Below are 27,890 nucleotides of genomic sequence, written 5' to 3'. Positions count from 1 at the left end.
CACGTGGAAAATGAGAATTCTACCACTAAGCCATCACTGTACCCCATGGTGGTCCCTTTGTTATTGTTGGGTGCCATCAAGTCAGTTCCAATTTATACTGACCCTATGTAAAAACCCTATGTAGAACAGAACAAAACAGTGCCCAGTCCTGCACCATCCTCATAATCGCTGCCATGCTCAAGCTGTGTTGCAGCCACTGTGTCAATTCAACTCGTCAAGGGTTTTTCTCTTTTTTGCAGACCCTCTGCTCTACCAAATATGATATCCGTCTCCAGGGTCTGGTCCCTCCTGATAACATGTCCTAAGTACTTGAGACAAAGTCTTGCCATTCTCACTTGCATGGAGCACTCTGGCTGGACTTCTTTCAAGACATACTTGTTCATTCTTCTGGCAGTTGATGATATACTCAATATTCTTTGCCAACACCATAATTCAAAGGCAACAATTCTTCTTTGGTCTTCCTTATTCACTGTCCAGTTTTCATATGCATTATGAGGCAAATGAAAATACCATGCCTTGGGTCAGGCGCACCTTAGTCTTCGAAGTGACATCTTTGCTTTTTAACACTTTAAAGAGGTCTTTTGCAGCAGATTTGCCCAATGTAATGTGTCATTTGATTTCCTGACTGCTGCTTTCATGGGCATTGACTGTGGATCCAAGTAAAATGAAATCTTTTGTAACTTTTCTCTGTTTATCATCATGTTGCCCATTGGTCCAGTTGTAATACGGATTTTTGTTTTCTTTATGTTGAAGTATAATCCGTAATGAAGGTTGTAGTCTTTGATCTTCATCAGTAAGTGCTTCAAGTTCTCTTTGCCTTCAGCAAGAAAGTTGTGTCATCTGCATATCATAGGTTGTTAATGAGGCTTCCTCCAATTCTGATGCCACGTTCTTCTTCATACGGTCCAGCTTCTTAGATTATCTGCTCAGCATACAGATTGAATAAGTATGGTGAAAGGACACGACCCTGACACACACCTTGTCCTGATTTTAAACCAAGCAGTATTCCCTTGGCTCTGTTCTTGGTCTACGTACAGGTTCCAATTAAGTGTTCTGGGATTCCCATTCTTCTCAAGGTTATCCATAATTTGTTACGATCCACAGAGTCGAATAACTTTACACAGTCAATAAAACACATGTAAGCATCCTTCTGGTATTCTCTGCTTTTACCCAAGATCCATCTGACATCAGCGATGACATCCCTCATTCCATGTGATGGTCCCTAGGAATTCTTAAAACAGAGTTTAAACTACAGGAACAGAAAAGAGATCAGTGGTTGCCACAAGATGGGGGTGGCGGAGGTGTTGACTGAAAAGGAGCATGCAGGAATTTTTTAGGGTGACAGAACTACTGTATATCTGGATTGTGGTGGTGGTTACATGAATGTATGTTCATGTAAAAATCATAGAACTAGACACTAAAAGGGGAGAAATTTACTGTATGTAAATAATACCACAATAAAAATATTTTAAAAACATAGTTTGAAAATCACTGCTTTTAGAATGTATTTCTCAAATTCTCACCTCTTACCTTCCATTATAACCGTTGCTGCTATGAGCCAGAATCGACTCGATGGCACTGGGTTTACCTTCTATTATGCTCTGTACGCACTTCTTTGTCATCAATGTTCAAAATCCATTCTGCCTCTTATCTTTCCTATTTCTATCAATATTACCCATCAATATCCCAGACACCCCAGATTTGAAATTCTGATTTATCCGGGGCTTTTCCTTTGCCCCTCAACAAAAATGTCAAGTTTACCTGTGAAATGTTTATTATATTTGTCCCTATTTTGTCCCTCACTGGTTTGTTGTTGTGTGCCATCAAGTTGCTTTCAACTCATAGTGGCCCTACTGGACAGAGTAGAACTGCCTCATAAAGTTTCCCAGGCTGAAATCTTTACAGAAGCCTATCACCAGATCTCTTCTTCCTTGGAGCCACTGGTGGGTTTGAGCCACCAACCCTTCTGTTTGCAGCTGAGTGCTTAACTACTGTACCACGAGAGCTCTTCACTGGTTTACTCCTGACTACTTCCTATCTGCACTACTATGAGGTCACATAACTGATCTCCCAATGGCCTAAAACCTTTCCTCCTTCTAACCCATCCTAAATGCTGCTGCTATTACATTAACCCAGAACTTTTTTCAGAAACCTTTGGTGGCTCATTAAAGAAAAAAACCCAAACACTTTTGTACAATGTTCAAAGTCTTTTAGAACCAAAAGCGGACCATTCACTCTAAGAAATAATTTGTTCTCACGTAAGAGCTCTGCTGGTCAAGAGTCTCAACCAATTTTTCCCATTTGATTTCCTGGTTGTCTCTTTCATTTAACCTGTATTATGGCTTAATTGGGTTATATACTGTTACGGATTGAATTTCGGCCCCCCAAAATATGTGTTGTAATTCCTAACCTCTATGACTGTGGGAATCCTGGTGGCATAGTGGTTAAGAGGTATGGTTGCTAACCAAAAGGTCAGCAATTTGAACTTACCAGGCGCTTCTTGGAAGCTCTCTGGGGCATTTCTAACCTGTCTTATATGGTTGCTATGAGTGAGAATTGACTTGACAGCAATGGGTTTGGTTTTCTGGGTTTTTATGCCTATGGTTATAATCCCATTTGGAAATGAGTTGTCTTTGTTATGTTAATGAGGCAGGACTAGTGTAGGGTGTATCTTGAGTCAATCTCTTTTGAGATATAAAAGAGATTAAAACAAGCAAGCTAAGAAGCAGAGCTGGGGGACGAAAGACGCCAAGCCACATGAAGATCTGCCAGGAGCAGGTCAGAAGAGACAAGGATCTTCGTCCAGAGCCCAGAGAGAAAGCCTTCCCCTAGAGTTCGCACCCTAAATTTGGAATTCTAGCCTCCTAAACTGTGAGAAAATAAATAATTGTTAAAGCCATCCATTTGTGGTATTTCTTTTATAGCAGCACTAGATAACTAAGACATAAACCAATTCCCAAGTCTGTCCTGTATGCTACAGGATCTTTGCATTTGCTGCTCCCTCTACCTTGAATGCCCTTTCTTCCTCTCATTTCTACTTATTGAGATAATTTCCCCCACCTCTGTGCTTTCAGCCCCCTATGTACAGATCCCCTCTTACGTTACTTGTTTGTGGACCTTAATCTCATACAATCCTAAGGGCAGAGATCATGTCCTATTCCTCCTGAAACCCCTCCCATGGTACTCATAACCGTGCCTTGCACGTTAAGTGTTCATTTAAGTACCTGCTGAGTTTAACTGAATTAAATGTAAAGCATTCACTTTAAGACAAATTCTTGTCATGTGAAAACCATACTGCATAAGCAAATAATCACAGAAAATTATGATGTTCAACTTCCCAATCACTCCGGAGACACAATGCTCTAAAACATTTTTTAACAGGCTCCGCTGAACTCAAACATCAGTTATTGATGACACAGTTATTTGAAGTTATATAAAAGCATGCCCACAACATTCTTGTCAGGAACTGTTTAATTCCAGGCAAAAATGCAGGGAAGGACAAAGTAAAATTTTAAAGCAGGTATTATAAACTTAATCTTTTGAAATTCACTGACTAAACATTTTTTTTTTTTTTTGCTGTTTCCTATAGGTCCTAATTAAGTATACCTGAAATGCTAGCTCAAACAGAAAATATTCTGCATAGAAACACAATTTATGAATACAGAGGAATGTTGGAAGAGAGAATGAAAAAGTAGATCACATTTTTCTTACTGATCTGTATTTTATTCGAAGGAACTACATGGCCACCTAATTAGTTAATGTTGTTCAGAACACACTGCCAGGAAATTAGATAGTGCTTTCTGCCTCTTGAGTAATCTTAACAAATACTATTCATTCCATTTACAAGAAAATACTCATTTTAACAGCCCTTCATTAAATACTGAATGCCATGCAATAAAAAGTTTGGTGATATTGTTTGACTGTCAAATTAGAAGGGGAAAAGTAGGTAGTGGGAAACCCTGGTGGCGCAGTGGTTAAGTGCTATGGCTGAGCACCAAATGGTGGGCAGTTCGAATCCGCTGGGCGCTCCTTGGAAACTCTATGGGGCAGTTCTACTCTGTTCCTGTCCGATAGGGTGGCTATGAGTCGGAATCAACCTGACGGCACTGGGTTTGGTTTTTTGGGTTTAAGGTGGATAGCAGGTGAAAATAAAATTTTAAAAAAGGTTGTTCAGTTTTAAAAGAAAAAACTGAAGAGAAAATCGGAGTCTTAACTAGCGGTAATGTAAAAATTGACAGATAAACCAAGTATTCACTACTAATTAAAAAATCCTAATCTTATAAAACGAGGCTTTTTCATACACCGCAGTTGTACATGTTATTATCAAATAATAAATTTAACTTCAGTGGCTACGTGGACTCAGGAATAAATACTAAGCCACTACTTTTGGTTCTGTCACCCTCTCTCTCTTTCTGACACACACATGCACACACACACCCTCATTCCTTCCACATTCCCAGAAGAAAAGCCATTTGTACTTAGTGTTAGAGACCCCCAAAACCACTCAATGTCCTACTGTTTATATATAAGAAATAATAGGCTTCAATTTTCTGCCAATAGTAATCTTGTTTGTACAAAATAATTTTTGTTATTACTGTCCCCTGATAAATGGTGACTGAAAGACCAGAAGGGAGGGCTTGTGGAGGACACATTTTTTAAGTAAGACAACACTTAACTCTTTGTAGGGGCATTCTGAACATTTAAAACTCTCTTTTTCTCCTCCCGTCCCTCTGGCCCCACACCCAACACACATCTCCCTCTCTCATTTACTCTCTTTTTCTCCCCTGAACCCCCCCGCCACCCCCGGCCCCTTTCATTCTTGCTCTCTCTCTTTTTCCTTTCCCCATCAGGGCAACATTAGCTTGAAAGCTGACAATTCAATCACATCTCAAGCAACCATTTACTCTGTTTTTTAATAGGAGGGAGGAAAACCCAGTTACCATAACAACTCGCATCACATGGTAATTACGGAGTATCTAAAATACAGCAAAACCATACTTTTCAGTGTTTTCTAGGGGGGATGTGTAATAAGCACAGATACCATTCTTCTCCATTATTATCAGACTTTTCTTCTAATTGTTTCACATCGTATGACTACTAACACTACCCCATATTCTTCATAAGAAGTATGTTTTTAAAGTCAAGGAGAAACTGAAAGAAAGGTTAATTACACTTCTTGTATTTCAAACGATGGATCATAGCACATGTACATTTGGGCATTTAGTGAAAAAATTTAAAGGAGTCATAAAAAAATTAATTTATAAGTCAAAAAGAATCAAATGCTGATCACTTAAAAAAAAAAAAGTACACAACAAAACGGTCCATTCAGCATCACGCTGCCAACAAGTCTAGATAAGGTTTCTTTGAAATAAAAATGAAAAAAGAGCTCATTTTCTAATGTGAAGTAGAAATATGGTTGAATGGCATCACAGGATCAGGAAAATTTGCATTTTTTGTGACCAAAGGTGGAGAAAATAATGAAGCACAAGTGCCGTTCTCATACTGGGACAAATCAGTATCATCTAATTTAGATGAGAGTAGCTAGAAACGCCAAAGGATGACAAGGTGGGCAGCAAACTTCAGGGAAGGAAATTTCACTGTCAGCTTCCTCATCAATAGGAGCCCGGTTAAATAAATTTAAATTAAAGAGTAATTTAAAAGTACACAAGCTAATTATTAGCTGTTACTATTGCATTTTTTATTATAATTAACCAGCTCTTAAAATTCATATTATTTGTTGTCCTACAATTTGATAAACTATTTTTTTTATGCCTCATTCCCTACCTTTGTCGTTTTTTTACAAATGGATGTGGTGGATAGGGGACTACAGTAAACAGAAAATGGAATCCAAACTAAAATCCTACCACAGATTTGGTAATGTGAAGATGGCACAATTCTACCCAATATGACTTCCAGTCGAGTCCTAAAATAGTGATTTTATTGTCTCTTCCCTCTGAAATTTTCTAGGCTCTCTATAACATAAGCAACAAGTTATCTTTCCCCACAGAATGTGGCACGTCTCAAATAAGTTTTGATAGCAGTAGTTCTATTCATCAGGTGTCTTCTGCAGTTGCCCACATTAACACTCTTTTCTGGTTAAATTCTTATGGTGACTTTTTGAATGATAATAACTTTCTGCTAAGACTTTTACACTTTAGTTAGCCTTCAACTACCTATGGGTGTAGCTTAAAAAGCAAAAGAGTAATGCCAATTAACAACACACTAAGGGGAAACTAATGTAGAGATCGCCTATGTTTTTCCCTCTTTTGTGAAATTAAAATCCTCCTCTTCCCAGAGATCCTTCTTTAGTTGAGTTGAATGAAGTAATTGTAGCAGACAAAAAAGGTTCTGAACCAAATAATTGTGTAATTTCAACACAACCTAAGCATATAAAAGGAAAATGGGTGGCATAAAAAAACCAAACCCGTTGTCGTAGAGCTGTTTCTGACTTAGTGACCCTATAGGACAGAGAACTGCCCCATAGGGTTTCCAAAGAGTGGCTGGTGGATTTGAACTGCTGACCTTTTGGTTAGCAGCCTGAGCTCTTAATCACTGCGCCACCAGGGCTCCAGGCATAAAGAGGTCTTTAAAAACCCTGTGTACTCTCCTATGCTATTAAACTGGTGGTAACTGGTGTAACACAGAATAAAATTTAGCCATATTGGCAATTCTGGGATTCATAAATTGTGCATCCAAATAAGATACATATACTTATTTTATAAGTGCTATGTTTTTTAACTATTTTTATATTAAGTCCATTAAATGTTTACAATACACATACTTTCTGTTAAAACTGGTATAAAACCTGTTATATCTGAATTATAAAATAAATCCTTTTGGTGTGATTTTTTTTTTGTGTTATTTATGCATATATTTTAACTTATATATACCTGAATGAAAAACTGCATATAATAAAAAAACAAAAACATACATTTTCCAAGTGCTTCCCATTTCTCTCTTCCTCTGCCATTGCTGCAATTTGCAATGGTCAGATTTCTGCAAATCATCTAACGGCATCACATATTTCATTGAAAAGGAAAGGTCAAAAGAAAAATAAAATAAAAACTAAAACCCTAATCACTTTGTATTTACTGTTATTTCCCAGTACTCCAAAATCTAAACACTAGTGCCCTGCATACCTGCAAAGGATTAGAATGAAGAAATAGGCAATATTATTTCTTTAAATAGTGAGTTGATATTTATTCTAAGCACTGGAAGTTAAACATTGATGCAATAAGCCAAACTCCTGGACACAACTCCCTAATAATTAGGCTAAACAGTAGGGGAAGCATGCCAGTTTCTTTCAGAAGTACACTAAAACATTTCAGTATTCAGTTGAGTCAGCTATTTTGTTTGCCTTTAAAGGCAACTTATGTAGTTATAATAAAGAGAAAAATTATATTATTGGTGGTCAGTATTTCATAAGCATAAAGTGAAGGAGGGAAACTCCAAGACATATACCAAGAAAGAAGAGCCTATCCGGAGTATGGAGAGGTACCTACCTCATGCACAAGAGCAAGGGATGTCTGCTTGAAACTTCGCCCTCTACTGGCCATCAGTCGATTCAATGGTTTGCCATCTTTACTCTGATACATTGAAACATCGTAACAAAATAACATACCACCTTAAAAAAAAAAAAGAAACTTACAAAAACATTTCTTATGGTAGAAATTCACTAGTTACATTCTCACAAATCCATACTTAATCAATCTGGATAGGGAGATTCAGCAATCAAAAGAGAATCTGCTAAGCAAATGATGATTTTCGACTCTTGGTATATAAGGAAAGATAGAAGAGATACAAATAGTTACTATATTTGAAATATCTCTTAGTTACAAGTTATTATTTAAGCACATTATTCATTTGTAAATAAATGAACAAATTCATAATTCATGACTCTGTCTTAAACGCTCATTTTAAAATGTATGAGCAATTACTTCTAGAATTTTTATTAAGTTTTTTTGTTTTAATAAATTTAAAGAGAAATGCTTATACATATTAAACTTTGTGAATGCTGGATAACATGGGTTCCTTCATTTTACCCACAAGTGAACCAAGATTTCCCTCATACCTGGGCTCATACACATTCATTCTCCCCTCTTTTCCTCCCTCCTGCTTCTTTAACCCATCTCCTCCCGGTCCTCGCTGTGGTCAACTTTTCACTCCAGTGCACCCTCAGCGTCACTGGAAAGCAGTTGCAGGCAGTCAAGTGCTATAGGATGAGGTAGTGTAGTCTTGGAAACTACTTGGGAATTTTGAGCCAATGAGAAGACACATCCAAGGACCACTGTGATTGTGGGTTTGTCTATTTCTTCTTTTAGTTCTTTCAATTTTTGTCTTACATATTTTGAAGCTGTGTTACTTAGTATATATAGGTTAGAATTGTGCTATTTTCCTACTGAGATGATTTACGTTTCTTCACGAAATGTTCCCTTCATTTCGAGCCTCTTCGTATGTGTCTAGTACTTTTTCATTGTATGGTGGACAGCATATGAAAGAACCACAGAGGCTCTAACAGATGTTATTTTCTCCCTGACAGGAGTTTCTCCTTTCCTCTGTTAGGCAGATAGGGTGGGGGACTGATCATCTCAATCTAACCAGGGATTGAGCTGGATTAGGATTAGACCCCTGGTGGCGCAATGGATAAACACTTGGCTGCTAACTAAAAGATCGGTGGTTTGAACCCCCCAGCTAGTCTGCGGGAGAAAGATGTGGCAGTCTGCTTTTGTAAAGATTACAGCCTTGGCAACTCTATGGGGTAGTTCTACTCTGTCCTATAGGGTTGCTAGGAGTCAGAATTGACTTGATGGCAATGGATTTGGGTTTACAGATTTGGTAAATCTCAGTCTAGATTTGGTTCACCCCGTCCTTAGGGAATGCCTCCTCCAACATTTTCAACTGATAGTCTAAGGAGTCTGACTCCTTCGTCCCGAAAGATTATGGGAGATTCAGGTCCACCCTTCAGAGGTTTTCAGCTTAGCTATTTAGTTTCCCATCCTGTAAACCCACTGCCGTCGAGTCGATTCCGACTCATAGCGACCCTATAGGACAGAGTAGAATTGCCCGATACAGTTTCCAAGGAGCATCTGGCAGATTCGAACTGCCAACCTCTTGGTTAGCAGCCGTAGCACTTAACCACTACGCCATCAGGGTTTCCTCCCATCCTATGGAGTTTCAAAATTTGACGAATATCTTGAAGGAGGCTGTGTGTTAGAAGCCCTTCAAGTCCGCAGTTTTGTCACTCTAGCACCATATGAATGCCAAGATCTCTGCTGGTTTCTCTGCCTCTTACACCAGCCTCCTGCCAAGTCAAGCCTGAGTTCCCAGCCTCTACTGTGGCCAGAGGAAACCCTGGTGGAGTAGTGGTTAAGTGCTACGGCTGCTAACCAAACAGTCAGCAGTTCAAATCCACCAGGTGCTCCTTAGAAACTCTACGGAACAGTTCTACTCTGTCCTATAGGGTCACTATGAGTCAGAATCGACTCAAAGGCACTGAGTACTGTGGCCAGAACTGGTAAGTACACCCAGAGGAAGGCAGCTGTAGATCTTCAGGATCATTGCACTACTCCCCTGAGGGCTTCCCTCTCATATGTGTTTTGTTTTCAGCCTACTTCTCCTAGCTCATCTTTGTTTCCTAAGCACCACAAGGCTGAAGGAGATTTCGTGTTGCCAGAAGATTTCAGTCTAACTCATCAGCTTTCTGTGCAAACTCAATGTTCAGCAAATGCTCTGTGGCGAAAATCTGCAGTTGTCACCTCATGGAACCACTGAAAGCTCCACTGGCTTCTCTTTCCTCCAACAAGCCTCTGCCTGGACCAAGCCCCAGTCCTTAATCTATGACCAGAATCAGTGAATGTTCATTAAAAAAAAAAAAAAGTAGAATTTTCTCCCTATTCTGAAATTTTAGTCCATCTATTCATCTTTGTTTCCACAGCTCTCTGATGCCTTTTAAAATGTGATTTTTTATAATTTTTGTAACTTACACAGCTGTGTCTAGTTGTTGTTAGCAGTAGCAATGCCCTACCATGATCTATCACACCCTACTTGGAAGCAGAAGTTGAATCATTACATACATGTAAAACCTGAACCTTAATACTATGCACTATACTCACCAGCAAGGCCAGGTTTCAAACCTGGTTGTTTGTTTGTTTCATACATTTTCAACATAAAATTGGGAATTCCTGCAATAGTCTTCCCTTGATCTGAACGGATACCTCCTTTCAATGCAGTGTGATACACCCCACGGGGCATATTCACCATTTCTTGTTTCACAAGTGATGTAAAAAATTCCTCCAAGGCTGAAAGAGGATAAAAGGATATCAAAAGTAGACTAAATACAAGATGCTAAAGAGAAACATTCATTCTTAACTTATATAACTCAGCCATACTTCAGACCAAACTTAACATGGTAAAAACAGAACCCTTGATCCCTATCCCCCTCTTAGTCTTTTTCCAGTCTTCCTCAAATCAGAACATGGCACCCAGTTGTGCAAGCTTAAAAACTTAGGAGTCATTCTTAACTCCTCTCTTTCCTTCATTCCTTACATCTAACCCATTAGCATGTCCTTCTGGATCTACCTTCAAAATTCATCCCAAATCCATCCATTTCTCTCCATCTTCATTGCTACGTGCCTAGTCACCATCTTCTCTCATTCTCATCCGGACTAATGTAAAAACTAGTTTCTTGATTTGATCTCTCATGACCACCTCTACAATCCATCCTCTACCCAGAAGCCAGAATGTTATCTGCCCCTCTAAAATCTTCCAATGGTTTTTCATGGTACATAGAATACCATCAAAACTTTTGACTATGACATCGACAGTCATTGCAGCATTATTCACAATAACCCAAATAACAACCAAAATGGTCATCAACAGATGAATGGGTAAACAAAAGGTGGTATATATACACATACAATGGAATATTACTTAGCCAGAAAGAGGAATGAAGTCCTGATGCATGCCTTGGCATGCATGAAGTTAGAGGACATTACGCTGAGTGAAATAAGTCAGGCACAAAAGGATAAATACTATATGATATAACTTATATGAAATATGTTTTTTGCCATTAGTTGCCATTGAGTCAATTCCTACTTGTAGATATAGAAACCATAAGTAATTAGTGGTTACCAGAGAAGAGAAGGAGGGAAGGGGAAAAAGGGGGATTTTTGCTTAGAATGCATTGAATGTTGACGGTGGTGGAATAATCTGGAAAAAGATAGTGAGAATGGTGGTACAACTTGAAGAACGTAAGTAATGTCACTGAAGTGTACAAGCAGAAACTGATGAAATATTGAATGTTTTGTATATATATTGCTACAATAAAAAACAAAACAAATTTCTGACTATGATCAAGGCCTTCTATGATCTAGCCCCCGACTCTCCCTCCGACCCCATTTTCTACCATCTGCCTTCCTTGCTAAGTATGCTTAAGCCACATTTCCATATCGCCTTTTTTCCATTCTTCAAAAACACAAAGTCGATATCTAAGGTCCACTGCACTCACTGTTCCTTCTATCTGGAACATATTAGCCCCAGTGTCATTTAGGTCTTTTCAGAGAGTGACTTCCATGACTATCCCTCACTCTGTACCAATATTGTATAATACTGGTATATAAAAATAAAAATAAATTTTTTTTTATATACCAGTATTATACAATACAATACTGGTACAGAGTGTAAAAAATGAAATGTTAGTTCATCATTTATTTGCTTGTGCTCTTTCTGATTGAGTCCAAGATCTTTACGGCTTACTATTTTACTTGTTAACAAGAAAACACAGGAATGTCGGTCCAGAAGACAATAAGATACCCAAGACATTTAAAAAGGCTACAGGTTTATATTTAAGTGTCATTTTCCTGTGTACCACTAGAGGCTGCCCAATGCAGAAACAGAAACACCCAAAACATTAAAACAACAAATCATATGGAGCAAAAAAAAAACAACAAAGAAAGGAAACCACTGCATGTACCTCTTATTATAGGAAAAAAAATGAGGCTCCTCCTAACTAAACTGGAATTTCATTCTGAATAGATCTAAAAATCTCCTTAAAAGCAACCATGATTAAATTAAAGGCAGCAAGTACTCACTGGAGCACCTATTACACATATGCACAGTTCTCTCCTTCCTATAAAGAACCTCCTAGATGCATCAAGCTTCTCCAGTTCATAACCCATAGAACACCTGTGTGGGATGTTTTCCATTTGAGCCTCCTGGTCCACTCTTTACCCTTCTCAACCCTGTTCTGTGCCCTGGAGAACAACTTTAAGGACTGCATCAACAGGCTTCCTTGTCTTCTGGTTGGGTTCAGCCAACGGAGAGACTGGCAGGAGACCAGAAGGTAGAAACAGAGTGAGGTCGGGGATGTATTCTCCAGACATGCCTGCAGGATTGCTGCAAGTTCCCTTCATCCCTCTTCTGAGGGCAACAGTTCCTGTTAGGCAGCCCTACCTTGTGGTACAGATGCTCTCTCATATTCTGGTAACTGCTCCCTCCTTTGCCCCTTCAGGTCTAGGGACATTAACCATTCTGGGATGATTCACCATTCCTTACAAAATTCCCTTAACCTGATAACACAATTGTAAATAGTTCCTTTATTAAACTATTCTCAATGACTCTCTCTTTGAATGTGTCCTCCCTTTCCTGTCAGGACCCTGATCAATACATCACCTAAATGAAAACAATGAGTAACACGCAATTGCAGGCCATATACTCCAATTCCTGCATACACATGCACGTGTGTAACTATTTCAAGCTGGGCATAAGTACATACTTTTAAGAATGTATCTATTAACTATCTGCTTGTGGGAATCGAGGCCCTATGGTGAGGAGGGGGGAAAAAAGATCATTTCATGTTCTCTCAGAAGGGATCCTATTCTGGCAACAGCTACACATGTTAAGGGCCAGGTACACATCAGTACATGAACTAAAAACCACTCTTGAGCCAAGAAGAAAAGCCTAACTCAGGAATTGAAATTTGTCTGTCCCTCAAACTCTTCAGCAAACTAAAAAAAAAAAAAAAGTGGTTTAAAAGTGAGCAAGATGCTTTGAAGGAGCCCTCTTGGCTCAGTAGTTAAAGCACTTGGCTGCCAACCAAAAGACTGGCAGTGCAAACCCACTAGGTGCTCCGTGGAAGAAAGATGTGGCAACCTGCTTTCATGAAGATTTACAGGCTAGGAAACCATATGGGACAGTTCTACTCTGTCCTAAAGGGTCACCATAAGTTGGAATCAACTTGACGGCAGTGGGTTGTTATTGTGTAAGATGCTTTCAGGCTGAGTGTACCTAATATATGGAGTCCCATGTTCTCCCAGTGCTAAGCGAGGGTTTCTCCACTATCTTTGAGCCTTGCCCTAGTCTCTTCCTTCCAGATGACCACATGTGAATTTCAGAAGAAGCTGAAAGTTTGTAGGGCACAGAGTGTTAGATATAAATTTTCAAAACAACCCAAATGTCCTTCATCAGGTGATGGGATAAACTCAGCAATAAAAAGAGGCAAACACCAGTTTATACACACAACAATGTGGATGGATTTCAAGGATATTATGCTGAGTAAAAAAAAAAGCCAATCTCAAAAAGTTTATGTAAAGTATGAAAGAAAAAAAAAAGAACCTGGTAAAATCCAAATAGGCTTCTAGTTTAGTTAATAGAATTGTACCAATGTCACTTTCCTGGTTTTAATAATGTATTATGGTTAAGTAAGGTGTTATTAATGGAAGCAGCTGAGTAAAAGGTATACAGGAACTCCATTTTTGCAACTTCTTGTAAGTCTAAAGTTATTTCAAAATAAGAGTGTTAAAAGAAAAAGCAGTAATATTCCTATTTAAAATAACACAAATTACTGGATTTATTTTGCAGCTGCTTTTCTGTTCATTTCAAAGGGACAAATAGGAGACAAGGGCCAGGATTCACTTACTTTCAGTGCAACCCAGTTTTCTGCCTACAGCTTTTAGCAACCTAATAAATATCACCCACCCTGTACCTGCTCGGGGTTTCTAAGGGTGTCTTTCTTGTGGTTCTCTTTTTAGTCCCCTAGTAATCCCAGGGAGCCCTGGTGGTACAGTGGTTAAGAGTTTGGCTGCTAACCAAAAGGCCGGCAGTGCAAATCCACCAGCTGATCCTTGGAAACCCTATGGGGCAGTTCTACTCTGCTCTGTAGGGACACTATGGGTGGAAATCGACTCAGCGGCAATGGGTTTGGTCTGGTCAGTAATCACAAGGAAAGTGAGGCACAGAAAAATGAAGTACTTTGCCCCTGGAGACAGGATTTGTTAGATAGCATCTGGACCACTCACAGGTCTCCTGACTGCAATTTTTTAATTTTCTCAAATGGATATAGTTGTGGATCTCAAATACTCTACTTCTTTCTCAAGGAAAAGCCCTGGTAACCATTAAATACAAAAAATGAAGAAGAACCAGTTAAATGGCCACCATAGCCTTGCATATATGGAGAGGAGAGGACAAAAAACAGCAGGCCTTGGCAACAAATGTCATCTCCCCCTCTTCATCTTCTAATGCCACAGACTGGCAGGGAGCGGGGCACGTAAGACAACAAAGTCATTAAAAAAAAAAATGCAAAAGGACACTGACTCTAAGCTTATTCTAAGACAGAAAAAGAACCTTCGATAACCGGAGGCTTTTTCTTTCCTTAACAAAAAACTAACCACAGGGGAGGTCCTAGATTATTCTTCTCTGTTCCTACCTTGTAGCTTTCCAGAGTCTAGAATCAAACAAGGTAATAGGTAGATGTCCAGCAAAATGTTGGCTAATACTTAAAAGCTACATAATCACAATGGCTCATTCTGGGAAATGTTTTCAATAATCAGAAAATAAAATTTGAAACAAAATAATGTAAATTCCCAATCACAGTCCACAACCAAACAAATTTCTCATAGGATACTATCCACTATTTCTTGAGTAGGATATATACTAATAGAAGCTGGTCAGTATTTCTAAACATAATATCCATATACAGTAATTACCACATGCAAGTATTAAAATAATTTTTTAAAATGTAAAGACCCATTTAAGTTTTGTATCAAAATTGGATGATCACACGGTTTGATCCATTTAGAAAAAGCATTAGAAAAGCTTTTAAAAAGAAAGTTCCCTATAGAAAAAGTTCTCAAATTTTTATAGTTACTCATTGGAGTAACTGTAAAAAGAATAAACACATAACGATGAACCTATCCATTGAGTCTCTGAAGAAAGATTCTAGTGATCTTTTCACCTACTTTCTATAATCAAGAAGCGTTATTTACATCAAATAATGCTTCTTGATTATATAAACTAAGTGAATCCCACTGCAAATTGTGTCAGTGAGATGGTTATTTAAACCAATCTTCCAGTTCAATTTTATTCAAGTCTAAGTACTCTTTTCTTTCCTTCTTTTTGTTGTACTTTGAACACCTTACAACCTCAAGCAGTCTCTATAGAACGGATGGGTGCATTCAACATTTCAGTTAGAAAATAAGTACCTAAGATTAAAGTAAGCTATAAACCCAAAAACCGATTGCTGTCAAGTTGATTCCGACTGATAGCGACCCTATAGGACAGAGTAGAACTTCCCCATACAGTTTCCAAGGAGCACCTGCTGGATTCGAACTGTCAGCCTTTTGGTTAGCATCCACAATACGTATATATTACATAAGAGCACAAATAACTGGACAGGCAAAATCACTGAAAAATGCCAACTTCACTGCCACTAAATAGTCACCTGGTAAAACCGAAGGAGCAGTAAGTGACAACAGTTTGAGATAGCAGAAGCCAGGAATGGAAAGGTCCACTTCCTTTTCATCACCTTCTTCATCTTCATCTTCATCGAGCTCATCAGAAACAGGAATTTCTGGTCTTACCTGAAATAATAACAAGTGATGAGATTATAAAAGGACAATATTAAGACATTAGGCGAAGTCTTTTCATTGTCCTCTCTGTGTCAAGACTGAAAGGTTGAGTTAGACTGCATCACTCTATAACATCAAAAAAAAAAAAAAAAAGATTAATTTTTTTAAAAGATCTATTTGTTTATCAGATTAACTAAATGGTAAGCTCTAGTCATCTTATTAGATACAATCTCAGTTCCATGTAAAAAACAATGAGTAACACAGTACAGAAAGCACTCTAAGCCAGTATAAGCAATGATTATTATAGAAAACTAATAAAATTTTACACCACGAGACAAGAAAATGCAAACACTGACACATTCAATATATTCAACTTTTTTGGCTTGTAATTAAACATTTGCCTTGTCTGAATACTTATTATTTTTTAAATTTGTGGTTCCAGCCCATGTCTCTATGCCAAGGGGTAAAATCTTCCAGTAGAACATAACAGAGAGCAGGCAGGGACAGAGTGCTTCAGTTGATTTTTTTTTTTTAAGACTTGGCAGTTTGTTGTCATGGAATATTAAAACACTAAAACCTATAATCGGTAGCTACGCTTTATTGTGTCTAATTTACAATTTGTAAGATTTTGTGGTTGTTCTGGGATTAGTTAAGTTTCCTTGAACCAAAAATAAAAAATGAAAAAACATTACCACTATTGTAGTTTTTGTAAGATATAACTGTTAAGCAATTAATTAAATTTTTAATACTTTCAATGACACACCATCATAATGCTCACATGGAGAAAATTAAGCATTAGGGGAGGAAATCAAAATATGTAAAAGTGGTTGCTATAACCATAAAGTGCCAGAACCCAGTCATTACCATTAGCCTGTCTCCTGGAGTTATTTTTAGAAATAATTAACAATTTCTGCAGACTGCCTTCTTCATAGGTCCCCAAAGCACTGTTCCATCTAGAAACGGCACTGAGTCAGGATTCTTGCAGGGGGATAACAGACAACAGAGAGGAAACGCTTCTCTTAAGTATAATAAGCTCAACTCCAATGAACTCTTTCAAACATAACTAGCCTTCTCTTCACTAGTGAAGAAGGAGTAAAAGCTTTCCAAGACAAGACTTAATTCTAATTCCTTATTGAGCACCTAATTCTCAGAGAGCTGAGCCAGCCATAATTACACAGCTAACAATCAGGTATGCCTCCCTGATATGGCATGACAGCATTTATTGACATCACTGCACACCAGAGAAACCCAAACCCTGGAACGTTTGCAAACCCTTTGGCTCTGACAAGCACAGTTTTCTAAGTACCCTTGGTCTGAGTACATATTTGGAATTTGCCAGCTTTAGCACTAGAAAAAAAAAGTGTCATTAAAAGTTGTCTTAGAGATTTAAACCAGTTTAGTTGTCTAAAGAAGTCCCCGATAAGAAGTTAGTTCTAGATCTCTACCATGTGTCCTGACTTTTTACACATCATAGTACAAGCTGAAAATAATATCTGAACAGCATAGCAAGCAGACAACGATGCTACGATGCAGCTGGAGACTAGACTGGTAACCTATCTGTGACACCGTGGAGCACCACAGTACTGTGAAGCTCTGACATACATCATACTCACAAGTAACAGGAGATTTAGAGAAGGGGAGTGCACAGGTGAACACTTAAGCTAGTATGAAAACTCAGAGGCAAAACGAGGATGTAGGTAAATCAGAATCTTCAGACACTGATGGTGGGAATGTAAAATAGTGTAGCCACTTTGAAAAACAGTGCGACAGTTTCTCAAAATGTTAAACACAGAGTTAATATATAGCATAGCAATTCCATTCATAGGCATATGTCATGGATTGAATTGTGTCTCCCAAAAATATCTGTCAACTTGGCTAGATCATGATTTCTAGTATTGTATGATTGTCTACCATTTTGTCATCTGATGAGATTTCCCTATGTCTTGTAAATCTTATCGCTACTAATGTAATGAGATGGGTTAGTGGCAGTTATATTGATGAGATCTACAAGATTAGATAGTGTCTTAAGCCAATCTCTTTTGAGATATAAAAGAGAATTGAGCAGAGAGATATGGGGACCTCATACCACCAAAAAAGCACTGCCAGGAGAAGAGCACACCCTTTGGACCTGAGGGTCCTAAATCAAGATGCTGCCAGACGAAGGGAAGGCTGATGCATCACAGGGCCTTCCCTCCAGAGCTAACAGAGAGAGAAAGCCTTCCCCTGGAGCTGGCGCCCTGAACTCGGACTTGTAGCGTACTAGACTATAAGAGAATAAACTTCTCTTTGTTAAAGCCACCCACTTGAGGTATTTCTGATACAGCAGCACTAGATGATCAAGACAGCATATAACCAAGAGAAATGAACATACAAACACACAAGAACTTACACACGAATATTCATAGCAGCATTTTTCATAATTGCCAAAAAGTGGAAGCAACTCAAATGTCCATCAACTGATGAATGCATCAACAAAATGTAGTATACCCATACAATGGAATATTTATTATTCAGTCACAAAAATGAAACAACTATTGGTATATGCTAAAATATGAATGAACCTCAAAAACATTATTCTAAGTGAAAGAAGACAGCCATAAAAGGTCACTCACTGTATGATTCCATTTATATGAAATGTCCAGAATAGACAAATCCATAGAGACGGAAAGCAGATGAAAGGTTCCTTAGGGCTGGGGCAAGGGAATGATGGAATGGGGATTGAATGTGAATAGTGTTTCTTTTAAGGGAGAGAAAAATATTCTAAAATTAGATTGTGGTGATAGTTGTACAAAAAATACAGGGTTATATACTAAAACCACTGAACTATATACTTTAAATGGGTAAATTGTATGGTATGTGAATTATCTCAACAAAAGCTTTTTAAAAAGAAAGGAAGAAACAAATGGGGGAGGAAGACTATATTCCAAAATAAAAAGAAGATGTAAAAGGAGGGGAAAGGAGAGGGGGAGGAGAAGGAGAAGAAAAGAAAGAACAAACCTACACACGGACCTTAAACTGGTTGTGTGAACCATACCAAATGACCCAATGCTTCCAAATCCAGAATTACTTAGGATAAAAGGGATATCATTTTTGCACATATTTTATTCCACCTTAGTCCTGCTCAAACTAAATTACTGAAAATGAGTCATAGCACCCAGGCCATCAACACTTCTGCAAGCCACTAAAGAAAGCTGTTGTTGTTACGGGCCACCCAGCCAGTTCCGACTCATAGAGACCCTGTGTATAACAGAGCCAAACACTGCCCGCTCCTGTACCACACTCACCATCGTTGCCATGTTTAAGCCCATTACTAAATAAAGACTTAAGGACGTAAAAAAATAAAACTGATCCATCCACCCATCTTAAACTAATTTCTCACTCAGATAACTGGGTGACTATACTAGTTTATCTGTGATGAGGTAGAGGGCATATTTCTGCATCTCACATATGTGTCTATTTTAACAAAAAAAAAAAATCACAATTGTACTGTAATTTAAGCATAAATGATATACTTTATGTATTTATGGTCCAATCATTACTTCAATTTGTTTCCTCAAAGATGAGTTGATTCTCCCTGACAATGAGCACTTATTGTCAGACCACAGTTCCATTATACTTCTGTCTCCTCTTTTGCTCACCTCTTAAATATTTGTTCTGCTTCTCCAGCTTCACTATGCTAACCCCAGCCTTTTCCCTTTGTGTGCAACAAATGAACAAGATCAATGTGCATACAACTAGGGAGAGACAAGAAAAGTCATATGAAAAATACCTGTTGAAGTTATATTCACAATTACATCATATTAGTTGTTGAAACACTCAAACAAAATTATGTGTATATTTAAAACACACACACCACCACCACCACAAAATCCTTCCAATTATAGCTAAGCTTTGCTGAAAAACACAAATGGACAGCCAAACACATAATGACAAATTACTTTTAAAATCTGCTTCAAATTGAATCCTGGAAAACTTATCCTTACAAAATGCCTCACTGTGGGTTGGTTCCAAGCCTGATAACCTTTCAACCACCTTTCTGTACATATAACCTCTGAAAATCCAGGAGTTTGTGCGTAAACAGAAGATTTTATTTGGACCATGTCAAGTATCTGTATAAATTCATTTTAAAAGAGAAACAGCTTCTGATGAATGCAATGACATTCACTTAAATCAAAGCCAAAGAGGTTATGCCATATTTATACCAACCCTGGATGTATAATCAGTTCTTTTATATTACTCACTTCTGAAATTAACTCCAGAAATCAACAAAACAATCTATCTGCAGATCTCTATAATGAAAAGTTTAATTTTTAAATAGCTTAATATTCTGTATTGAACCTGAGTCAAGAGAGAAGAAGAGTCAACCCTCTCTGCCTACATGTCGGTCCGTTACTGATTCTTTTACAAGAAAAACTGTTCTGTAGAGTTTGTTTGTTTTTGTTTTTTGTTTCTAGTGCTAAAGAAGTCAGGGGAGTGGGATAGATAGCTAAAACAAAACAAAACAAGAAAAAGTAAACACAGAAGAAATACAAAGTAGAAGTGAAAAATTATGTGTGTCTATTTTTCAATACTAGAATCAACAGGCTTTCAAAGAAGCCCCCAAATTTTTGCACCAACTTTTAGATTTGCAAATTTAACGTGATTAACAATGACATTTTTACAAACCAACAAAACTTATGCATTCATTCAACATTTCCAACTCATAAGACAGGGTCTAGCACTTAGTAGATGTCCACTAAATAATTATTGAACCAATGTAAGTGTTAGGTCCACAGGATTTCCTAACAACAAACCACTTACAAGAAGGATGAATTTGGTATTCAAATCCCTAACTCATATAGTGTCTCATTCAGGTGACATTTTCCATTTCACGTACTGGTACTGTTTCACTCAACCCTGAATCTTCCTTCTGATGTCTGCCAGTTCCTCTCGCTCCTTTTGTTCTGCCTGGACTGTTAGCTTGCAATTGTCCTTGGTGCAGAGTGGACAATCTCTGAAAACAAAGAATCTTGGTTTTTGCATTTTATAAGTCCCTACCTGGCAAGGACTTTCCAAGTATTTGAAAAAAATGCTTTTATAGAAAATGAGCCTGTTTTTACATCATTGACATCATCTATGAAACAGAAGTGGAAAGCTGATTTGGTTGTATCCTTAGCCTTTGGACACTTGTGTGGTGTATGAACCCTTTGACCACTTTCTGGACTTTTGGTCTTTAGGTATTTAAACAGCCAAGCTAAAAAGCAGTAATCAATCATAATAATAATGAGGAAGAGGAAGAGGGGGAAGAAGGAGGAAGTAGGAGGAAGGAAGGGGAAGGATGGAGAAGGAGGAAGAAGGAACAAGGAAGAAGAAGAAGGAAAATACATAGTGCAGGCTTGTAACTAATTACTCTCCATGAGAATCTGGACACCAGTGAGGAGAGGACTTTTTCAAACCACTTGCACTCCCCATCCCAAGCCCAGCTGAAAATATCCACCATAGTGAGCAACTGTTAGTTCTGGGAGTGAGTCATATTCCAACAGGGGCTTGGGGTAGAAAAAAGATTGAAAAGCAAGTTTTAAAAAGATAAGCCTATATAAGCTTTCCTGTATAGTCCTTTGCACTCTGATGGTGAAAACCTAAACATATACAGAAACTCCAACCCTAAGTACATCACTACCCTTCATGTTGGAAGGTATACAGAACTATTGAAGGCTATTCAGGGATTAGAGGGTTTAGAAGAGTTGGGTTAAAGAACTAGCTAACATCTGACTGAGTACAGCATTTAATTGAGTATAAATAAACTCTAACAAACATAATCAGAAACTGAAAATGACTCTAAGGTATAGGAAAATATAAACATATCAATATTTTAAAAGGCAGAGCTTAAGCAGTTAAGAGTATGTGGGAGTTATTTAATAAACGAGCAGTTGCTTATTAAAAATAACAATAATAAAAAAGCATCTCTCCAGATGCTGTAGCTAATCTATTCGTAGGAGTTTTCATACTAAATTTATCTGTAAAGTTATTTCTTCTTCTTCTTCTTTTTTTTTGTGCTGCTAATTACCGCAGTGTAGTCTGAAGTCTCATCTTTTAATTGTCTGGGTCACAGAACACCTTTCTTAAGCCTTCCCATTTGTGAAAACTGCGTGCCAAGCTGGCCAATCAGACTTTATGAGTCCTCAAAAACTTAGGACACCTTGTCTTATTTAAGATTTGGTTTTACAAGAGCTGTCTTTAGTCCCCTTTATGTGGTGGCTCCAGCAGAAATTTGCCTGGTTCCTACTGGCATGAAATCTCTGTGTAAAAATCAATTCCGAAGAAAAAAATCAAACCCATGTTAATACCTGAGGTTCCCTAGATATTCATGCCAAACCTCACTGCCAGCTCACCTCAGGGATTGATTCTGAGTAACAGTACACATAACTTCATCTAACACAATGTCTGCCTCACATGCCAAGGGCATTCAAAAAACATCTGTATGCATTTCAATTGGTGGTAACACTAAATGTGAATGAAAGCAGGCATTTAACTCCTTAACATGACTTCTTAATTTAAAGTTGACTGTATTAGTTAGATACTGGAAATTATTACATATTTCTAGTTTAGTTGAAAATGAAGATAATGTCATGCTATGTGCTAATTCTTAGAAGATAGTGATATTTTCTTCATCCAGTTCTTCAGGGCTAACCTATACATCATTTCACAGTATACTAATAAATAGCAGATTTTTTTCATATAGGATCTCAATTCTTCATCACAGATAAAGATCTCTGGCTGGCTGGCTGCATAGGTGGTATAAAATCTTAGTCTATGCAGGCCACGCTTGGATTTGAAGTCCTCGAAGTCCAAAATGGCATGCTGACTTGGCAAAGTGGTTCCTACGGTGGTGCAGACCTTCTGGAACAAGCCACTGGCACAGGCATACAGCCAGACACCCAGTCACCTTAAGGCGACTTTATCTGCACCATACGTGTCTTCCATCTGCTCCAAAGAGATTTAAATTCATTAGCTGTGAAGCCTAAGACCTCTATAATCTTTTACAGATTAAACAAATAATTAACATAAACTCTTATCTTTTACAGACAACATATCTAGAGTTACATATACAGCAGTTGGTAAGGATCTCCTAAGAGAGAGGATACAAATAAAGTAGTAAAACCCAGCATTAAGAGGTAACGGTGGAGTGGAGGGAGAGAGCAGGCTGTCTCCTTAGGGGGAGAGTAATTGCGAGTGTGTAGCAAGGTGTATATGGGTTTTTGTGTGAGAGACTGACTTGATTTATAAACTTTCACTTAAAGCACAATAAAAATTATTGAATAAAAAAGAGAGAGAGAACGGTGGGAAAGCAGAAATGCCTACCTTTTCAGGCAGATGAAGGATGGTGTGCTCCCCTGCGCCAAAGTGTGAGAGTGATTTATATGCAGCATTTGCAACAACTGGGTCCTGGATGGGGGTAAAAGAAAAGAAAACAAACAAAAGGAAAGACATACATTAAATATCAAGTTTGGAAGAAGAAAAATAACCTTCCTCCACCAGCCTCAAGGTTTTATAATTAGTGCTTTAGGAGTGGTATCCAAGTCTTGCTTCAGCCAAAAGGATATATACTAGCAACCTCAGAAATGAGATTAGGAAACATTACCCTCATTCCTAAAACAAATAGGAAGGAAGGAGGGAAAGGACCAGAGGTGGGGGATAAGAATAAATGGGAAAAATTACTGCATTAAACCATTTTCTGGAGAACATGTCCCAGTTTCAAAACAGAAAGAAAATACCACTGGGTACAGGATTAGAAGCACTAAATTTTTATCCTAGTTTGGACATTAAACATAAAGGAACTCATAACTGCTCAGGTTCCCACTAGGTAAAATGGTTTAGTGGAAGGGGTATGAGGGTTAAGAGTCTGACAGGCCTGGGTTTCAGCTCTGTTTCTCCACTTACTAACGGGGCAAGTTAGACTTTTGGAATTTAAGCTCCTTCACCCATGAGATGGGTATAACGCCACTTAAACCCTCTTCTCTATATTACTCCTTGATTGGAAAAGGCATCTAAAAATGGACTGAACTTTTTTGTTTGTTTGGTACGCTTCTTGGTGGGGGAAGGAGCAAAACAGAAAAGGGAAAGGGCCATATAAAAATACGAGATCATGGCAACAGTCCTTCACATTTGTCAGATTCACAAAGTATTAAAAGCTCTCTTTATGGCAAAAATTTGTTAATGTGCCTAAATTGAGAATAATTTTTAAAACCTAAACTTATTAATAGTCACAATTTTTTAAAATCTTGAATTCATCATTTCAAAAGAGTTATATCTTTTATTCTAAGTCTCATTTCACAATTCTTTTCCCAGATTTGTTTTGTTTCACTGAAACCCCATGTGACAGTACCTTGTTTTGAGTGTGAGTCCAGAGGAAGCTGAGGACTTGAACTTTAAAATTCTGAAAAGTCAGCAAACAACAGAATACGTTAAAAAGAAAAAAAATTCAGTCACTTTAAAAATTATACCAATAATTGAATTAATCTGTATTTACTCATCATTCACAAAATGAAAATACTTAGACCCATAATCTAAACACATGGCTATTTTAAACACTTTGAGATGTTAAGATTATTACATTTGTAAGTCTAACCAATTCTTACTGACCTCCTCAGGTCCTAGCACAAATGTCACTACCCTACCCTCTTTCATGCCGCTGTTCCAGATTCCCTACCCAGGAGAGAGTTCTCTCTTCCCTAAACTCCCATAACCCAACCCAGTGCCGTCGTACCTTAGCATCTGGTATGACAATCTACGTGTGTGTGTGTGCGTGTGTGTGCGTGTGTGTGCGTGTGTGTGTGGTTCGCTAGTTACCAGACTGTATACTCTTTAGTGCAGTGACTGTGTCTTTTTCATTTCAAAGGCCTAGACCACAGAGCCTAGAACAGTTCCTCAAAGATGACAAATATTTAATATATAGGTTGAACATAAAATGCTCGTTGTCTTCTAGTACTCAGTGTCCCCTTCATTTTAGTCACATCTAACTTCTTGTTCTTCTAAATCATATTAGGTTCTTGTATATTCCCTTGGTTTTGCACATTATATTCCCCAAAACTTCAACGGGAAGCAACATTTTACTAATTCTTCACAGACCAAGTCAAGAGTACCAATACACTCCTTTGATTAACTACACTCATCAAGTGTTATTATAATTATCATTGCATCTCCTTTCCCAACATGGAGCTTCTGGAGGGACAGGACTAACAACATGGTATAATGGAAAAATATAGACTGGGGAGTTAGGAAGTCCTGAGTTCAGACAACAGCTTTCCATTTAGTAACTACAATCTTGGTCAAGTTACTTGCCTGGCACATAGCAGATATTCAATAAATATTTGTTTAATGAATGAATGGATCTCTAAAAACCCAAATTTCTCTAGCTATAAAATGAAAGATAATACCTTTCTATCAAATATTAGAACTAATTGGTATAAAGTAACTAGAATAGTGCTGGGAATGTAATAACCCACTGGTGTCGAGTCGATTCTGATGCATAGCGACCCCACAGGACAGAGCAGAACTGCCCCATAGGGTTTCCAAGGACTGCCTGGTGGATTCGAACTGCTGATCTTTTGGTTAGCAACCATAGCTCTTAACCATTATGCCACCAGGGTTTCCAGGAATGTAAAGGTACTCAAAAAAATAGGACTATTATTATTTATTAATATCTCTAAGACTTAGTACAGTTTTAATAAATATATTATGAATGAAGAACTAAGCACTGTGCAAAGCAATTCAGAGAATACCCTGTAATTGAAACATGGACTCTTATTTTCAACAAGTGTATGGTTCAATGGAAAAAAATATATATGTATACACATATTATTAGTATACATATACACTATTGTGTAGGCATAATAATGTGTATGCATAATAATATTAGTATACATGTTATTGTTGTTAGGTGGCCATCGAGTCACTTCTGACTCATAGTGACCCTAAAGCACAGAGTAGAGCTGCCCCATAAGGTTTCCAAGGAGCTGTCGGTGGATTTGAACTGCTAATCTTTTGGTTAGCAGGCGAGTTCTTAACCACTACACAACCAGGGCAAATAGAAATAAATGTCCTAAGAGTAGTATAAAGTACTTTAGAAACAACGGACTCCTGCTTGCAGATAAATCCCCAAAGTTTGGAAGGAGTTAGACCAATCCTTTATTTTCTAAAAGAAGTTTTAAAATTAGAGATGAAAAAGAAGGTAATTCTAGAGAGAGGGAATGACACAAACCAAGGACAAGAAGTAAAAAAAAAAGTCTGGAGGTAGCTATAGCAAACTTCGGAAACCGTGGTGGCATAGTGGTTAACTGCTATGGCTGCTAATCAAAACATCAGCAGTTCGAATTCACCAGGTGCTCCTTAGAAACTCTATGGGGCAGTTCTACTCTGCCCTATAGGGTGGCTATGAGTCGGAATTGAGACTACAAATGGTTTAGTTTTCTTGGAGTGCAGAGTGCAGAAAAGTGGACTGAGGCCAGGTTCTGGAAGGCTTTATAGGCTGGGCTAGCACAACGTCCTCAGGTACCCAGGTATAGCAATGATGATTTGGGAGGATTAACTTCACCTCTGGCATACATCTGAACAAATTCTAAGCAGGTAAAAGACAACAAATTATCTAAACAAAGAGGGGGAAGGTGAAGTGAGGGGGAGAGAAAGAAGAGAGACAGAAAGGAAAAAAGAGAGAGAGATGTCTCCCTCTACCGTTTTGCTCACTTCTGCTTCCATGGGGCCTATGCTTACTAAAAGGAGCCCCCCCACTAGAAGAGAAAGGATGGACGGAATAGCACCAAAGCAGTCTGTGTGAAGAAGAGAGGAATCCTAACATTATGGAGGCATGAAGATAAATCAAAATAAGATGTCAGTGAAAAAGAATATAAAATCTGAAAGAAACAAAGCAAAACAAAAAAACCCCTAATTCACAGCCCTGGGTAAGCAAACAAAAGAAACTATCATACAAACCACTTCATAAATTAGTCTGTAATTAAATCTGAACAACTTAAAGTACATGCAATACAAAGTATGTAATTTCAATCCTTGAAGACAAAAAATAAATATACACAACATGCCCTTACTTTAGTTTTTAGTCTTAGTTTATCAGCAGCCCTGTAAACTCTCTGACTACATAAGAGCAAGTACCTGTGAACCAAACCAAAAACCAAACCCATTGCCGTTGAGTCAATTCTGACTCATAGCGACCCTATAGGACAGAGTAGAACTGTCCCATAGAGTTTCCAAGGAGCGCCTTGTGGATTTGAACTGCCGGCCTTTTGGTTAGCAGCCGTAGCTCTTAACCACTATGCCATCAAGGTTTCCATACCTGTGAACAGCAGCCATAAAAATGACTCCTGGTGCACTATCTGCTCTAGGAGTCACAAATTGATTCTTTCTCTAATACCCTAAATCAAAAGCCCAAATGTGAGAATAAACTTATGATGCTCTTTATTCATTCACGTATTTATTCCATAACCACTTACTCAACATATATTATGTACCAGACACTGTGCTAGGTACTGTATCTTCAGTAAGGATGAACTTGATTTTATTCCTTGTGCAGCATTTACAATGATTAGAAGTATTATCTTATAATCCAGTCTAATCATATGATCTGAAACACATAGGGGACTATTACTGAAACCTTATGGAGTGGTATTTTATCAAAGACTGTGAAGCACTAAACCAAAATAAAAGTTCACCAAGACTGCAAGTAAAAATCAGTTGCTCCTTTTTGAAGAAAAGGCAAAAAGGTAAATATGAAAGGGAATATGGCTGATAAATTAGAGACATAAATACAATTCACCACCCTCTAACTCCTCATTTCACTGGAACAAGAGGTAACTGAAGAAAATGTTAAACAGTACTGCATGAATCTTACAGAAAAGACTGTTCCATTAAGTGCTTCAACTCATCTCAGTGACAAAACTGAGTAAATTATAAAATTATTTTCCTCTCCAAAGACAGCTGGATTTTGCAATGGTCTTTATTTAAAATTATAGATGATATTTAAAAAATATATGAACTAACATGTAAAATCAAATCTCT

At 37.9% G+C, this 27,890-nt stretch overlaps 1 protein-coding gene across 4 annotated transcripts in view; it reads right to left on the bottom strand.

The window, feature by feature from the left end:
* The window catches only part of FOCAD (focadhesin), a 307,707-nt gene that overhangs the window by 88,085 nt on the left and 191,732 nt on the right, over positions 1–27,890 (bottom strand). For all 4 annotated transcript variants that reach the window (XM_049896729.1, XM_049896728.1, XM_049896730.1 and 1 more), the window contains 5 exons: positions 24,208–24,258; positions 23,184–23,267; positions 15,716–15,854; positions 10,113–10,298; positions 7,503–7,624 (listed from right to left, as the gene is read on the bottom strand). In XM_049896729.1, the coding sequence (XP_049752686.1) occupies positions 7,503–7,624; positions 10,113–10,298; positions 15,716–15,854; positions 23,184–23,267; positions 24,208–24,258 (582 nt within the window). The remainder of the gene's footprint in view (positions 1–7,502; positions 7,625–10,112; positions 10,299–15,715; positions 15,855–23,183; positions 23,268–24,207; positions 24,259–27,890) is intronic.

Source organism: Elephas maximus, chromosome 9 (assembly GCF_024166365.1).
Source record: "Elephas maximus indicus isolate mEleMax1 chromosome 9, mEleMax1 primary haplotype, whole genome shotgun sequence".
NCBI classification, from domain to species: domain Eukaryota; kingdom Metazoa; phylum Chordata; class Mammalia; order Proboscidea; family Elephantidae; genus Elephas; species Elephas maximus.
Note: the sequence above shows the minus strand (reverse complement) of the source record. Positions and strands in the feature narration are given on the sequence as shown.